The 16,770-nt window shown below is 35.3% G+C and overlaps 1 protein-coding gene across 1 annotated transcript; it reads left to right on the forward strand.

The window, feature by feature from the left end:
- Positions 1-2,360: 2,360 nt before the first annotated feature.
- Positions 2,361-15,369, forward strand: LOC105332904 (uncharacterized). The gene is made up of 18 exons (XM_011435641.4): positions 2,361-2,522; positions 3,667-3,814; positions 4,233-4,335; positions 4,798-4,919; positions 6,077-6,197; positions 6,298-6,367; positions 6,676-6,879; positions 6,973-7,108; positions 7,253-7,387; positions 7,945-8,082; positions 8,355-8,429; positions 8,575-8,715; positions 9,387-9,590; positions 10,372-10,500; positions 10,628-10,900; positions 11,173-11,427; positions 11,898-12,011; positions 12,236-15,369. Exons 1-18 carry the CDS (start codon positions 2,499-2,501, stop codon positions 12,343-12,345), a joined length of 2,502 nt encoding a protein of 833 aa, XP_011433943.3. The 5' UTR covers positions 2,361-2,498; the 3' UTR covers positions 12,346-15,369.
- Positions 15,370-16,770: the final 1,401 nt, after the last annotated feature.

The following is a 16,770-nucleotide window of genomic DNA, read 5'->3' on the forward strand; positions in this document are numbered from 1 at the left end:
TTTTAAACATACATTGTAATAGTTTTTTGACGACTCATTTATAAAATTTGATAATTCAAAAAAAATCATACCAAGATATTGTTTAGAAGCTCTATTATAGATCTTAATGTGAGCCCAATAATTTTACTTTTGAGGAAATATAAATTTAAGTATGATGCCAAAAAAGCTGGAGAAATTCTGAATTTATCAATCCAGGTTTTTCAAAACCGGCCAAGGGGTTACTTTAACGGTTCTTGGGAAAATGTTGGTTTTCAATGAAATATAGAATGAAAAGAACAAATTTGACATACTTTTGGCATTTGAGTGAACATTGAATGCATTTTTTTTACAGACTGAAACAGAGGCTTTTGGTGGATGTACATGTATTCATTGTAATACATGTACTAATACACAGAAATACATATAAGATCACCAATTTTAATCCTTTTTTGTATTCGGGAACAAATAATAACTAAGAAGAACTATTCTATTCGACAATCGAGCCACTACAGATTGGCTGGATTTTGAACTATTCATGATAATAGTTTATTGCAGAAATATAAGTTTCTGTTGATAACTATAAAAATCATTAAAAAAGATAGAGAATAGTCCGTGCAAGCGGGGGAAATAAATCTACACCTTAAAGGGGCTTTGTATTATGAACAATGATTTATTTTTACATTGTTTTTTTTTTATATATTAATATTGTGTCTGAAATTTTTTTTCTCAACCATTTTCAAAGAACTGACTTGATATCTAGAGTGATGGATATCTAAACTGATATTGATGTTATGTGGCCTAAATTCATTTTGTTGCAGCTGACTAAAAAAAAAAATTCAAAACTTTTCCGGCTTTTGATTGTTTGTCCCATATCCTGATTATTGTTGCAACTGTAAATATTTTCAAATAGCGTCTTCCCACTTTTGCTACTTTGACTTCGCAATTTCACAATTTCGCCTTCACAACTTTGTACTCTCGCATCTTCGCCCTAAATGAGTAAGTGCGAAGGTGCGAGTGGTCCCAAACTGTGGTGTTCCGTTGGGGCCACTTCGACCTTCGCACTTTCGCATATAGGACGAAGATGCGAGAGTGCGAAGTTGCAAAGGCGAAAGTGCCAAGGCGTAAAAAACAAAAGTGCGAAGGTGCGTCGGCGAAACGCGAAGATGCGAAAACGAAAGGAGCGAAACTATTATCGCTCCCTCGTCTCCGCAACTTCGCACTCTCGACGAGGTTTTAACAGTTTAAATAACATTATTTTGAAGGTCAAGGAGACTATTCTGCAACATTTACGATAACATGAACTTTAATCCTATTCCACTAACAGCTAAGTTAAAGTAACTCGACTGATCGTATATTTGTTTCTTTTGAACCAATGTTGTCCGATGTTTGCCCAATGCATAATGATACTGGCGTCAGAAGCAAATTGAAAGGAAGGGGGGGGGGGGGGCTAGACTTTTCAAAAATCTTGACAAGCAAAAAAAAATGGTTATGGTTATGTCTTACTTAGCGATTAGCGATAAAAGTGAGGGACTAAGTTTAGCCCCCCCCCCCCCCGGTTCCGACACCTATGATAACATTTTTAAAATTTGTCGATCAGCGTTTCAGTTACCTCGTTCTAAGCATCATCCAGGTATGATAGTACTAGTATTATACAAAATAATTTTAGCAGCGCGTAACATTTTCTCGCAGTAAACATTTTACTTAAACTTAAATTACATATAGAAAATTAAAATTTGAAGGAGTTGCTCCCGCCCCCTTTTTGGGGGGCATATAAAAAGTAACATTAAAACGGAAGTTTCATGTAGTGCTAGTGCGCCCTATGATCTCAAGAAAACATTTTAGAACAGAAACAATTACCGAACGCTCATGTTATGCAACGTGAACGGTACGGTACTATCGCTCGATCTGAAATTTCACCTACAAGTACTAACACCATATACATATATCTTTGAAGAAATACATCACTGTAAGTTATACAAATCTCATATAACTTTAACCAAATTTCTACATGTATTTTTTTTTCTAAAGTTACACTTTAATTACAAAACAAGACATGCATGTAATTAACCACATGTACGATAAGTGAATTATACAATAGATCCGACACAATTTATGACACATGCATCCTATGTATGATTCATTTCGCAAACCAAGCACATATTGAAGGCAGACTGTTTGATCTCCAACAACTAAACCAAGGATACATGTATATACCGTATCTAAGTACATTTGTATATACAGTTCTTTTAACTATCCTATCTCTTCCACAATCCAACAGTGATTTGAAGTCATATGAGTCACTAGTATATAGATGACTGATCCACTTCATTCCAACCACCATGCCAATCTGGTCTCTTTATGAAAACATAACCCAATTAAACAAAAAAGTACTTTGGTGAAGTACTTAGTACTGAAGCTTTTTCCGCCGTTTCCATCCTGTCCACCATCACATAAAGAGCACCTGCATTCACCAACAGTCACTCAAGCACTGCGCCGATGTACCAGTGAATTAGTCTACAATGTTGCAGTTCCTGGTTTTAGCGGTAAGTTTCTTACGATGATCACTTTGCCCCCCAAGGAAGTAAGTGCATGCCGAAATTTGCCTTTTGAGTACCATGCATAATGCGAAATCTGCCAAGTTATTGCACTCATAATCGAACCTGAAATTGAAATTCTATTGTTAATGCTTATATATTCATTCTCGCAAAAGTCTCATGGTCTCTGGTCCTAAACTGGAAGATCAATAAATTAATATCTGCTATGAAAACACACAATTTTATATAATTATCAATTTGATTTTTACTCTGCAGTTACGGAAACTTCGATGCATATCTGAATTTTTCTTCTTTTTTCAAAATTTGAAATGGGTTACTGTTACCCAGGAAATGTTTTGGTGCAGACATTGCAATGGATGTGTAGACACACAATTCAAATAGATTACAAATAAGATGCACCAAGATGCACCAAAAAATGGGAATTAGAACACTTTCCTCTTTACATCTAGTCCAACAATTAAGCAACAGGAAAATGGTGCTTGTAAATAAAAGTCAGGGCTGATGGTATCTCGAGGACAACAGACACAGATACTTACAACTGACTGTGTTATCAGTAGTGGTCCATCATTGAATACTTTAATTCGTTGCTCTAATTTTCACCATATTAATCATCGCATGTTAGATGTTTTCAACTGTTGAAATGCAATACATGTATTAAGAAGCATTCAACCATTTTTTTTAATGTGGTCATAGAGAGTAATGGAATATATCCCAATACGTTTTGGTTTTTATTGTTGTCTGTATATGACATTTTACACCAATACTTGTAAAATGAAGCCGTTTATAAGAAAAAATAAATGAAAATGAAAATAATAAACTCATAAAACGTTAAACATGTATATACTAGTACCGTTTATTGTGTTTTGAAACAAAACTTTCAATAATGTTAATCTACAAATGCAGAAAATATTTTATTTAAAAAATCACATAGCGATTCATGTGGCATCGCATTTCAAAACGTATTAATTAGATCTGATTTCAAAAGAAACAAAAAACAAAATTATGCATTATATTAGTAAAGTTTATGTTTATGATCGAGTGCAATATATCATCGAAGGGACGTAAAACAGCAAAGACAATCAATCACGTGATAGTCAATTCAATAAATCAATCAATCAGCGATTTGTTGTAGACGCTGGCGCTTGCAGCATGCTGTGGGGGACAGATGATGGAAGAGCTGAAGAAACTGGACATCTCCCCCGATAACATCGAGGGGGTGGAGCAGTACACAGACCTCAGTATCGACGAGATCATCACACAGGCCCTGGGAGGGATCGATCGTAAGTGGGTCATACCTATGAACTGTAGACATGGGTATATTATAAAAAAAAAAAGAGTGGGACCGATGTGGTTTGGCAGACCGACTACAACATATTGACACTCCAAAAAAAAAAAACCCCAAACAATCAAACATCAAATTCCTAACCCGAAAGGGGGAGGAGTTGTCTTTGATTTAGGCTATATATCAATTTTAATATATGTATTAATCTTTACACTTTCCTTAAACAAGATGAAAGTATCTCTGAAGTTATCATCTATCGAAAGGACTAACACAAAATACAAAGTATTCATCAATATCACATTTAACATAAGTATTGTAGAGTACAATTAGTATTTATTTTGATTAAACGCTTGTACACAATGCATGTATGCTAAATAAACGTGTCAGGCAGGTGAAACAGTATCTTAACGCTTCAGTCGCTGCCCAGAAGATGCTGACTCCCGGGGGTAACATCCTTGCAGAGCTAGACATGAACCTGACAGAGGAACAGTATCAGATGTTGTACAGCGCACCAGAGTAGTAAGTGGTCCAATGAGACTGACTTATGTTTTGTTAATAGATACAATTTAAATCATCATTCAAACACTCTCAGTTAATCGTATAATAACTTGCATTAATCATTAGTTAATCAAAAACATTTCAAACATGCCCATATCCAGAAAGTTTTTCCCGGGGGGGGGGGGGGGGTCCGAAGGATATTGAGTTTTCCAGATGGGAGGGGGGTTCCGAAGCATCTTTTTGTACTTTTACAATATGAATATAAGAAAGTTGAATTTTCTATTGGGTAGGGTCTAGACCCCCACCCACTACCCCTCCCCCCCTGTCTCTTCTATTTTGATAAAATCTTAAATCTGCCACAAGCTAAAAAGTTATAGACTAGAAAAAATGCTATTGTAATAAAATTACTAAAGCAATTTCGTGTGGCATTTTTGATATGTTATCATCAGATATATATAGCCCAACCCTGCTTTCTTTTTGCAGCGGGTCTTTGGAGACGATGCCGTTTTTCGAACAAAAGAGAAAGAAGAGAAAGGCAGTGAGAAGAACAGATTTGCGATGGCCAGACGGTGTCCTGCCTTACACCTTTGCTGATGGACATTTTAGTAAATATGCATTCGATTTAAATGGTTCCAGATCTATTAGATAAAAAGTCATACAGTATACTTCCATTCATTCCATTTATACTGAATCTAACAACAAAACTTCTTTGAAATCTAATTATAATTTTATGTGCTTTACTACAATCCAAATTTGCTGAAAACCAACCAAAACTTGTTGTTTTTTTTATCTTACTAGACTTTGACCCGTGTGTGCACGGGTTGACATTGCATATCGGACATTTAGAAATAGGTACATCGATACACCTTATTATTGACATTTACATAACAAAGCTATAAGCCTACAATAATGCTATTAATTTCACAACACTTTCCTTAGTTTTAATAACCTAACTGTGTATCGAGAAAGGCCCATCCCTTACTTATACCCGTAAAGTAGCAGAAAATTGCAGAATAGCTCCGGAACGATTTTGGAGAAAGTTAATGAATGATGTTGCCTTGTAAATAACATTCAAATACATCACAACAAACCTTTATGAGACTGCAAATCTCTTTCAACTAAAAAATTTAATCCATAGAATGGAAGAACTCAACACCTTTTCACCAACGTACACGTATATTCTTTGTAAAACTGGGTCTGTAGGACATTATTCATTTTTACGATAAAACATATTCGATCTTCACTCTCCTAACAAATATAATGTAACGTTTTTGCATGTAATCAATATTTTTTGTCATCACGAAGATGAAAGTAAGTGCTTAGTTGAAATGTATATTTGTTATTTTATACTTTCTCTCGTAAGAAATCATTAATTTATATGAACAGAATATATAGCAAAAGTCCAATGAAAATTTACCCGTATTTGTATTATCATTTCTGAGTTTATTCAGGGAGGGGTGATATTGTGGAAACAAATATAAACTAAAGATCCCGTTAGCGTGAATGTATTGCGCAAGCGCAAGGTTGTAAAATCCAAAAAATCCAGGTGATTTCCGGGATTTTTTGAGGAATTTTTGTTGATTATTAATTAGCGAAGCTTAACTGAGAAAAAATAAAAACAAATTGGTAATCTTCAAGTACCAAAGATGTTTAAAATATATAAAACAAAAGACAGTATTCTTCCGATTTCTCGGTATTAAAGACTAAAAATTCGAGTCTATTATTTTAATATAGTAGTATAGATATCCTTTCTTCCTTAAAGCCACAAAAGAACTGTACATTATGAAAACAGCAATGAGAGAATGGGAAAAGTACACCTGTATAAAGTTCAGAGAGAAAACCAGTAGCGATGTCAATTTTGTCCGGATTCAGAACGGCCATGGGTGAGGTTTTTTCTTATGGGGACAGAAGAATTGACTTATGGCATGATCGAGACTGCAACAGCTGGCATAATATAAAAGTTGAAATGCTTTTTACATTCAGGTGTAACTCACAGCTAGGAATGGTTGGCGGAGAACAGATTCTGAACTTAGACATTAATGGATGCCGATGGGTAAAAAATAAACATTTTACCCGTAATTTAAACAAACACTCTACTTTTTTACCACGTAATTTAAGTAAATTGGGCTTTTTTTCCGACACGTATTTAAAAACTTATGTAAACATCATCAAACTTTAATGTCTAGTCGGCAGTGCAAACCGTTAATCTTCGAAAATGTTAAAAAAGTTTCATTACAATAAATAAAAATTATATATACATATACAATGTATGTACATGACATATTCTTTTACAAGATATTGAAAATTCTGACGTGAGGTTTTCGCAAGTACCAAATCGTTCCTTACAATTTCTATTTTTAGAAAGGGTTATATTTGCATGAAATCGGGCACGCCATTGGTCTTGTCCATGAACATCAGCTTCCAAACCGAGACGATTACATCGACATCATCTATGCCAATGTGGCCCCGAGCATGCGCGTATGGTTTCAAAAATATCAATCAAGGGAGGTCAATCAGTTTGACGTGAACTATGAACTGTCGTCCGTCATGCATTACGGAACGACGGTATGTGATCGTTTTCAGACAAATCAGCGACTAGATCTCGTAAAGATCATCTCTTTCTTGTTTTTTGATTACGTTTTCAATTTTCTTTTTCAGGCCTTTTCTTCCGATGGAAGATCTACCACCATTCGACCAAAGAACAAAACGTCGACGGACATCATTGGAAAGGTATGGCGGAAAGAACTTGCCTTCAGTGACGTCAAGGCGGTAAACCGGATGTATGAATGCGCAGGTCAGTTTTAGACTATACAATTTTCTGCATTCTTTAAAAAAGTTTATAATTTATAATTATACATGTCTTTTACATTTTGGTTATCTTTTACTCATCAAATAAATCAATAATAATGCTTTTATTTATAGTTTATCCTAATTTCAGCCCACTGTCCAAAGAACGTGAAGTGCATTCGAGGAGGGTTCGTTGACCAGAATTGCAAATGCATCTGTCCTGATGGATCGAACGAATGTACAGCTCCACTACCCGGAGAAAAAATGAAAGTCAATAGGCCTACGGGTGAGTCACAATTGACTGTAACAGAGCTAGATCTAAAGTTCATTTTGAAAGAAAGTGCATTACAAAACCGAGCCATCAACAATCCAATTAAAATTATACTTGAATAACCGCTCCTCTACGATACGCTAATAAAATTGTCTGATAAAACCATCCCCCTTTTCTTTGCGCTCCGCAAGGAGCAGGGGAATGGTTTTAATCAGACTGCTAATACAATTACCTATTTAATCAAAAAACTTGTCTGAAAGTTCTCTTTATTCATTAAAAAGTTGAATCTGTTAATTCGGGTTTTCATGTACATGTATTTAAGAAATCCATATCAAAATATTAATCATATTATTCGCTCCAGTGAAACACGGCTACAGCCAACACGCTTATGTCAATTTCAAATATACGGCGAAGTTAGATCTCTATGCATAATCTTAAGAATATGTACTATAAAGTTGTGGAATATAACGGAACTGTTTTTAGCAAATCAAATTCATTCGTCCCTGGCGCGTCGCTATGAATGTCTTTTATTGTAGTTTTTTTTGTCCAATTTTCTATCAAATCCTCATTAGACTGTGTCAATACCTATAACGATTGGCAATGCCATGTCTGGGCTACACAGGGTGAATGTGAAATAAACCCGGACTTCATGAAGGTGTCGTGCAAAAGGGCGTGTCGAGTATGTGGCAACGACGAAGAGCAATTGGGAGGTATGCAGTTTGCGCAAACACATTAACTTAATTTCCCTCCCACCAATATCTAAAATTTCACTATTATATAGTGTAAAGAACAAGATATGTTGTATACATTTAAATTTTAACAAAATACGAATGCAATGTATGTTGTATACATTTAAATTTTAACAAAATACATGTACAAATTGAATTCAAAGTAAGGATATAAAAAAAATATGATATAAAACATTATATAAAAACGAGCATCTTAGAACATGTTCATTAGAATGTGGCGTTTGATTTTCCAGAGAATCATGTAGCAGCTTGGTCATGGCAATGGTTTGGTTTATTCACGAGTTTGTTTCCAAAAAACTGGGTCATGGGTAAGATCAAGCCTTTTTCGGTAAAAGCCAAATAAATCTTATTTAACTGCATTTTTATCTAGAAGCAAACTCCCTTCAAAATTTCCAGTACACATTCTTAAAAATAGTTTTAAAATTTATGAAAGTCTTTGCTGTTCTACTTTAGATGACTGTGAAGATAGTTTTAAGAATGAGAAATGCCAAGAATGGGCAAAAAACGGAGACTGCATCACCAATAAAGACTGGATGGCGAAGTTTTGTAAGAAGTCTTGTGGCAAATGTAGCCCTGAAACCAAAGACACTGGAAGTAAGGATGAGAAAGCTAGTGGAAGTGTTAGTAACTAGTCAGGATGAAAAATATATAGTGTGATTGTTAGTAAGGATCCAGAGGTACTGTAAGTGTTAGTAGGGATGCAAGAGCTAATGCAAGCATTGTATAATTTTTGTTTACGACGGTGCCATCATAGTGGTATTGCAAAAGTAATGGATGACTTTCTTAGATTGCTTATCTAAATTGTGACACATTTATTATTTAGTGGTGAAACTCATAATTGTATTAAAGTTTAATAAGATAAAAGTATAAAAATGTCGTTTGATGTTTGCATCGATTTCGGAAGAGTTGGCATTGGCCTCCGAAAATGATCATTCATGAATACGAAGAATTCCTTTTAATATGTTCATGAACTAAGTATGATTCCTTCTATTTCTTGCGAAAATTGATTGCAATTCATAGATCTCTAGAAACTGTCTGGACTAAAATATACATAAACCAGTTCTAACCAGTCTATCGATGGGTCGCTACTCGCATGAATCACTAAAGAAAGCATTTTGTTGTTAAATAACATCATGCACTCCGTAGTTACCACAATCCAATTTTCCATTCCATGTTATTGCAAAAAGGAGGTAAAAAAAATCTTATGAAAATTTACTTGGTCCGTTGAAATCAATGAAATATTGCTGTGATGTTATTTTTTTTAGCGGGAGATTGTAAGAACATTGAAGACGACAAAGACTGTAAAAAATGGGCATTGAAAGGTGAATGCATCACCAAGAAGAAATGGATGCATACGAATTGTAAGAAGTCGTGTCAGCTGTGTGTGGCAGCAGACGAACCGGAAAAAGATGACGATAACGAGACTGAAAACAAACCTAGAAACCGGGATGATGACGACGAAGATAATGGTAGGGAAAGGCTACAAACTACTGATTTTTTACGTTTCTTTTTTGAAAGAAAGAAGGCAAATCATACATGAATAAAGTTCGCGTTTAAATTTTCAATTTTTCAAAAAAATCATTCATGTAGAGGTTTAGCCAAAAATTACTATAGTCTGTCCCAAGATATTTATACTGCACATTTGGACGATTTTTAATAAAAATACACTTACCTGTGAAAGAAGTGCAATTGAAATAGTTGAAAAGGATATTTTCCAAGATAATTTCATTGACACATTATCATCTTTCACACGGAAAAATTCACAGCAACGAAAACAGATTCCTTACGGAGATTTATAATGGGGAATGTTTACATCTTTTCTACATTAGGAATACACTCGGAATACATCGCGCAATATTTCAACGTTAACATCCGGGCTTGCTGCAATACAAAATCTCCGTAGACATCACATTTTTTAGCATTGTATTGAAACCTGATAAGCTAACAGGGGCGTTTTGACTGTGAAATCTTGGAAATTTTTCATACTTTTGAATGAACATCGTTTGAATCCTGGGGTATTTATAAATATCAAACAATTAAGCCAAACGTAAATCCAAAATATCTTGGGACAGAGTATACATTTGTCGTTTTGTCTATTGTTCTTTAAAGCATGTGCATTCTTGTTCTATCATTGTCGTTGATGGATTTTTTATTTCATGTTTTATCTTATTTTGAAAATCAGTCATCTAAAACTTAGAGAATAGGTTTGATTGTCTGTAGTAATGTATTTAAATGATTTAACATTGCAAGTTAAGACCGGATGTCGCGATAAACACAACACACGAGAATGTGAAGGCTGGGCGAAGAGGGATGAATGCAGACGAAATCCAAAATGGATGATCCCTAACTGTAGACAATCATGTGGGAGATGTAATGATGGTTAGCTATTGAAAACTTATCATATTTTGGTTTTTTTAAGTTATCTGTATTTCATTTTTTGAAGGTTGATTCAAATGACACCAGGATTTTTTATGATGGGAGCTAAAATCAATTTGTTATTGAGCAGGTTCTTGTAAGAATTTATATGACGATAAAAAGTGTAAATACTGGGCCAAAGAGAGAGAATGCTTCAAGAATCCGTCTTGGATGAGGAAGAATTGCGCTGAATCTTGTAACAGTTGTGAAGAATTGGATGGATCAGACAATCACAGGGATGATGACGTAAATTCAAGAGATAATGAAGTAGATAGTAGAAATGACGTTGAAGTGGAAATTCACGTGAATGATGGTCAGGCTACCACGAGAGCTCCCAGACAGGAGTTTGAAGATGATGAAGACGGTTTGGGATTTATCTGTTATTTCGTCCAATTCATCTTTTCTTATATACTTCTTATCCCCTTTTCAAATATTGATGTTTGCAAACTCCGACCCACTTTTACAAATGCATGAACTTGATAACTTTGATGGTAAAAAATAGGCTTATTAGGGTCGCTGTCATATCCGTCTGTCTTCTATGTCGGAAATGTGCATAAAGATTTTTATTACTTTTCCTCTATACAATTTGGCACATACTTTTAAAAAATCTTAAATTTATACCTGTCTGGTTTGCAGACTCAGATACAAGTTGTAGAAATGACCATAATGACAAAGATTGTAAGATATGGGCTAATTACGGTCACTGTCAGATCAACCCGTCATATATGTCGAAAATGTGCAAAAAGGCCTGCAACCAATGCGAGTATGGAACTCGCGAGGACACGAACGAGGATCCGCGAGACCCCATTGTAGACATTGACAAAGAGCAAAGGGATGGGTCTGTTGACGCCAAAACAACGACAACAACCACGGAGAACTTACCCAGACAAGGTGAGATGGATTACAACAAAGGAATAAAGATACCCGGCTTAAAAACAATAAATAGAACCATTTTAACAAGACCTTGGACTTTCGGTAGGACGTTTACCTATCTGTTTCTTGCGTTTAAATCAGTTAAAAATGACGCCGGTTTCATTAGAAATATACACAGATTGCGTAGTCTTTGCTCAAAAGCCAAACAAATCTTGTTGATTTCAATGAGCCATCATGGCTCATGTGGCTGAGTGATCAACGATGAAATAGACAGGCCTACGTCACATTGCTATTTGTCACAACTACCCAAAGTCCAAGCTCTTGTTAAAATGGTTCTCTATTGGTATGGCAATGCTCGTACAAGTACATAATGAGTATTAAATTGGAACGTATATTTTCCAGCGACGACAACAACTCATTTAAAAGTCCGGTTAAAATTGGCATATGAATATACGTAAAAAATGCGATAAGTTTTCAATATTTTTTAGCTTGTCAGGATAACCATAGCAGTTGCCCTTCTTGGGCCAAATCTGGAGTCTGCAATACCAACCCGACATATGCACTGAAGGAATGTAAATTCTCCTGCAAAAACTGCAAACAAGGTCTGGGTTATTACATTCACTTTGAATTTGGATATAATGTTCATAAAACCTCGTCAACTCGCATATTCCGTTGCATCTGTTTTTGAGTTTTTTGTTGTTGTTTTGTTTAGGGGCTGGTTGCTTCGCATAATTCTTACTAAACGTTGCAAGTTTTATTTTGATTTTTTAAATGAATTTCTACAAAAAAAAATTGATATAACTCACAATTGTGACTTTTATTTTAGTTTGCACGGACCAGCACACCCTTTGTCAACTCTGGTCAAAGAGCAACCACTGTAACACGAACTCAGCTTACATGATGCGCTTTTGTCAGAAATCATGCCAAGTCTGCTAACCTATTGTTTCAATTCTGTGAAAGATAGGATATACTGTAAAAATTCCTCGTAAGAAACTCGGGTACCGGTTATAAGGGTGTCTTTTATTTTCCCCATTTTTCTTCTTCTGAATTAAGTCTGCCATCCTTATGTTTGAGCATTTCAATTCTTTGTATGGAAAGATATTTTGTACATCCAAAAAAACCTTGAAAAGAAACTGATACAAGGAATCTTAATGATAAGGGAGTTATATATTTTTCTAATAATCATTGAGTACCTTTTAAGTGTATATAACATTTTTAGCTCACCTGAGCCAAAGGCTCAAGTGAGCTTTTCTGATCACAATTTGTCCGTTGTCTGTCGTCGTTGGCGTTGTCGTTGTCGTCATCGTTGTAAACTTTTCACATTTTCATCTTCTTCTCAAGAACCACTGGGCAGATTTCAACCAAATTTGGCACAAAGCACCACTAGGTAAAGGGGATTCAAGTTTGTTCAAATGAAGGGCCACGCCCTTTTTAAAGGGGAGATAATTGAGAATTATTGAAAATTTGTTGGTATTTTTCAAAAATCTTCTTCTCAAAAACTATTAGGCCGGTAAAGCTTAAACTTGTGTGGAGGCATCATCAGGTAGTGTAGATTCAAGTTTGTTCAAATCATGGTCCCCAGGGGTAGGGTGGGGCCACAATTGGGGGATCAAGTTTTACATAGGAATATATAGAGAAAATCTTTAAAAATTTTCTTCTCAAAAACTATTAGGCCAGAAAAGCTCAAATTAAAATGGAAGCATCCTCAGGAAGTGTAGATTCAAGTTTGTTCGAATCATGGTCCCCGGGGGTAGGGTGGGGCCACAATTGGGGGATCAAGTTTTACATAGGAATATATAGAGAAAATCTTGAAAAATTTTCTTTTCAAAAACTATTGACCAGAAAAGCTCAAATTTGAGTGGAAGCATCCTCATGTAATGTAGATTCAAGTTTGTTCAAATCATGGCCCCCGGGGGTAGGATGGGGCCACAATTGGGGGATCAAGTTTTACATAGGAATATATAGAGAAAATCTTTTAAAAAATTTCTTTTAAAATCTATTAGGCCAGAAAAGCTCAAATTAAAATGGAAGCATCCTCAGGAAGTGAAGATTCATGTTTGTTCAAATCATGGTCCCCGGGGGTAGGGTTGGGCCACAATTGGGGGATCAAGTTTTACATAGGAATATATAGAGAAAATCTTTTAAAAAATTTCTTTTAAAATCTATTAGGCCAGAAAAGCTCAAATTAAAATGAAAGCATCCTCAGGAAGTGTAAATTCGAGTTTGTTCAAATCATGGTCCCCGGGGGTAGGGTGGGGCCTTAATTGGGGGATCAAGTTTTACATAGGAATATTTAGAGAAAATCTTGAAAAATTTTCTTCTCAAAAACTATTAGGCCAGAAAAGCTCAAATTAAAATGGAAGCATCCTCAGGAAGTGTTGATTCAAATTTTTTCAAATCATTGTCCCCGGGGGTAGGGTGGGGCCACAATTGGGGGATCACGTTTTACATAGGAATATATAGATAAAATCTTTAAAAATTTTCTTCTCAAAAACTATTAGGCCGGTAAAGCTTAAACTTGTGTGGAGGCATCATCAGGTAGTGTAGATTCAAGTTTGTTCAAATCATGGTCCCCGGGGGTAGGATGGGGCCACAATTGGGGGATCAAGTTTTACATAGGAATATATAGAGAAAATCTTTATAAATTTTCTTCTCAAAAACTATCGGGCCAGAAAGATTCAAATTAAAATGGGAGCATCCTCATGTAGTGTAGATTCAAGTTTGTTCGAATCATGGTCCCCGGGGGTAGGGTGGGGCCACAATTGGGGGATCAAGTTTTACATAGGAATATATAGAGAAAATCTTTAAAAATTTTCTTCTCAAAAACTATTAGGCCAGAAAAGCTCAAATTAAAATGGAAGCATCCTCAGGAAGTGTAAATTCAAGTTTGTTTGAATCATGGTCCCCAGGGGTAGGGTGGGGCCACAATTGGGGGATCAAGTTTTACATAGGAATATATAGAGAAAATCTTTTAAAAAATTTCTTTTAAAATCTATTAGGCCAGAAAAGCTCAAATTAAAATGGAAGCATCCTCAGGAAGTGAAGATTCATGTTTGTTCAAATCATGGTCCCCGGGGGTAGGATGGGGCCACAATTGGGGGATCAAGTTTTACATAGGAATATTTAGAGAAAATCTTGAAAAATTTTCTTCTCAAAAACTATTAGGCCAGGAAAGCTCAACTTTGAGTGGAGGCATCCTCAGGTAGTGTAGATTCAAGTTTGTTCAAATCATGGTCCCCGGGGGTAGGGTGGGGCCACAATTGGGGGATCAAGTTTTACATAGGAATATATAGAGAAAATCTTTAAAAAAATTTCTTCTCAAAACCTATTAGGCCAGAAAAACTCAAATTAAAATGGAAGCATCCTCAGGAAGTGTTGATTCAAGTTTGTTCAAATCATGGTCCCCGGGGGTAGGGTGAGGCCACAATTGTGGGATCAAGTTTTACAATCCTTAAAAATATTCTGGGAAAGTTTTCGGTCCAAAACTCAGTACTTAGTGTGAAAGCACAGGTTATGAGATTAAAAGTAGATTTAAGTTTGATGAAAGCATGATTCCCTAGAGAATAGTGGGGCCACGAAATGGGGAGGGGGGGGGTTATAGGAATAGAGAAAAATCTTTTTACAGGTTCAACAACAAAAGGGGCTTTACTAAAAAATAAGAGGTGGATAAAAATTGGCAGATTTTCAATTTTTTTTTAGCAAGATCTACTGTACTCAGTTGTCAAGATATTGTTGATACTGTAATGCTAATTTGATCAGAATTAAGGCAATTGTTGCTCAGGTGAGCGATGTGGCCCCTGGGCCTCTTGTTTGTCTTATCATGAACTAAGAAAACATGTTTAATTGACTTTCGTACTGACAAGTTATACAGTACATTTACATGTATATTTAATTGATTTTCAAATCTGTATAAATATGTACAAAAATATACATATAACAAATAAACCTGCTTGTACTGACGTATGATTAATATATTTTTCTACCTTTAACTGCATTCTTCGTTGCAATAAATGTTTGTGTATAACAAAGACTGGTGTTGGTTGATAAAGTGATCTTAAGTAAAGGAAAAATTAATTTTTTTTAACTTTTAACTAAAAACTCGATATAAGCTGCACGATGTTATTTAACAGAAACAAAGCAGTATTGTATGTAAATTAAACAAACCCCCGAGGTTTTGTAGTAGTTAAACATGTCAGTATATTTTTTATGTATTCGAATAAAAAAAATTCAGTGTAACTAATTTTAATTGAGATATTTAAACTCTGTCATTTTTCACTTCGTTTTAAAACTGAATGAAGAGAAGCGAATCTCGAATCGTTTTTTGGCATGCATGTAGCATCTTACCCGAATAGCGTATGAAGGATTGTGATTGTATTAAAAGACTAATTAAAGTAACGCGATATACCATGATCTAAAACATTTTCGAATTGAAAGTGAGCAAGAGATAGCACTTTATTGACATACATATGCCGTAACCTATGTTTAATTAATGTTGTTAAATGACCATTCATTCGCCATTTTCCGTCTCCATGACGTTTCCTTTTTTCTTACGCCATCCCAGCATGTCATTTTTAGAGGACAAATGTGGTCCATTTCTGGAGTCCAAACACCTTTAAGGCCCAATGTTGGTATTTAATTGCTACTTGGAAAACTTGCGGCGTGATCCATTGATTCTACATAAGAATGATATATTGATATACAGGGGCGTATTTTGTCTAGGGAGAAGTATTTCTGGGCAATTAGGAGTACCAAGTATAGAAGGAATCGCCAAAGACACCAGAAAGGAGTGAATCATTATCTGAGTACACGATATGGCACTACTGGGTGTAATTTAATAATGGGATCTAACGGTAGTCGAGAATTAGCTAAAAAGATTCTCTCTCTCTCTCTCTCTCTCTCTCTCTCTCTCTCTCTCTCTCTCTCTCTCTCTCTGATACCTTTTACCATAGAATATTATAAATGTGAGCATATAATATATACAATTATTGACTTTACATGTGTAAAACGCATGTACTGTTCTCCTACGGTGTATTTCCTTATTTGTTGAGTTTATCACTATGAGGTTTTACGATGTATCAATACGTTAGATACATATTTATAATTAATTAAGCGCATTTAATAGCAAAATACATACTTTTCCCCCAAATTCACAGAGTGAACCTGTGCTATTTAGTAAGCTGAATGTTAACTAAAAGGTCTGGAAAGGTGACTGAATGACAGATTTCTGTAATACAGTTACCTTTCAGTCTCCTTATTCAGTCACCTTACAGTTACCTTTCAGTCTCCTTATTCAGTCACCTTACAGTTACCGTTCAGTCTTCTTGACAGTTACCTTTTATTCTCCTTATTCAGTCACCTTAC

This window comes from Magallana gigas, chromosome 8 (assembly GCF_963853765.1).
Source record: "Magallana gigas chromosome 8, xbMagGiga1.1, whole genome shotgun sequence".
NCBI classification, from domain to species: Eukaryota; Metazoa; Mollusca; class Bivalvia; order Ostreida; family Ostreidae; genus Magallana; species Magallana gigas.

Coding starts and splice junctions, on each gene's coding strand:
- LOC105332904 (XM_011435641.4), top strand. CDS start 2,499: ATGTTGCAGTTCCTGGTTTTAGCG. Junction 7,109..7,252: donor CCGGATGTATGAATGCGCAG/GTCAGTTTTAGA, acceptor TCCTAATTTCAG/CCCACTGTCCAAAGAACGTG. Junction 8,083..8,354: donor CGACGAAGAGCAATTGGGAG/GTATGCAGTTTG, acceptor TTGATTTTCCAG/AGAATCATGTAGCAGCTTGG.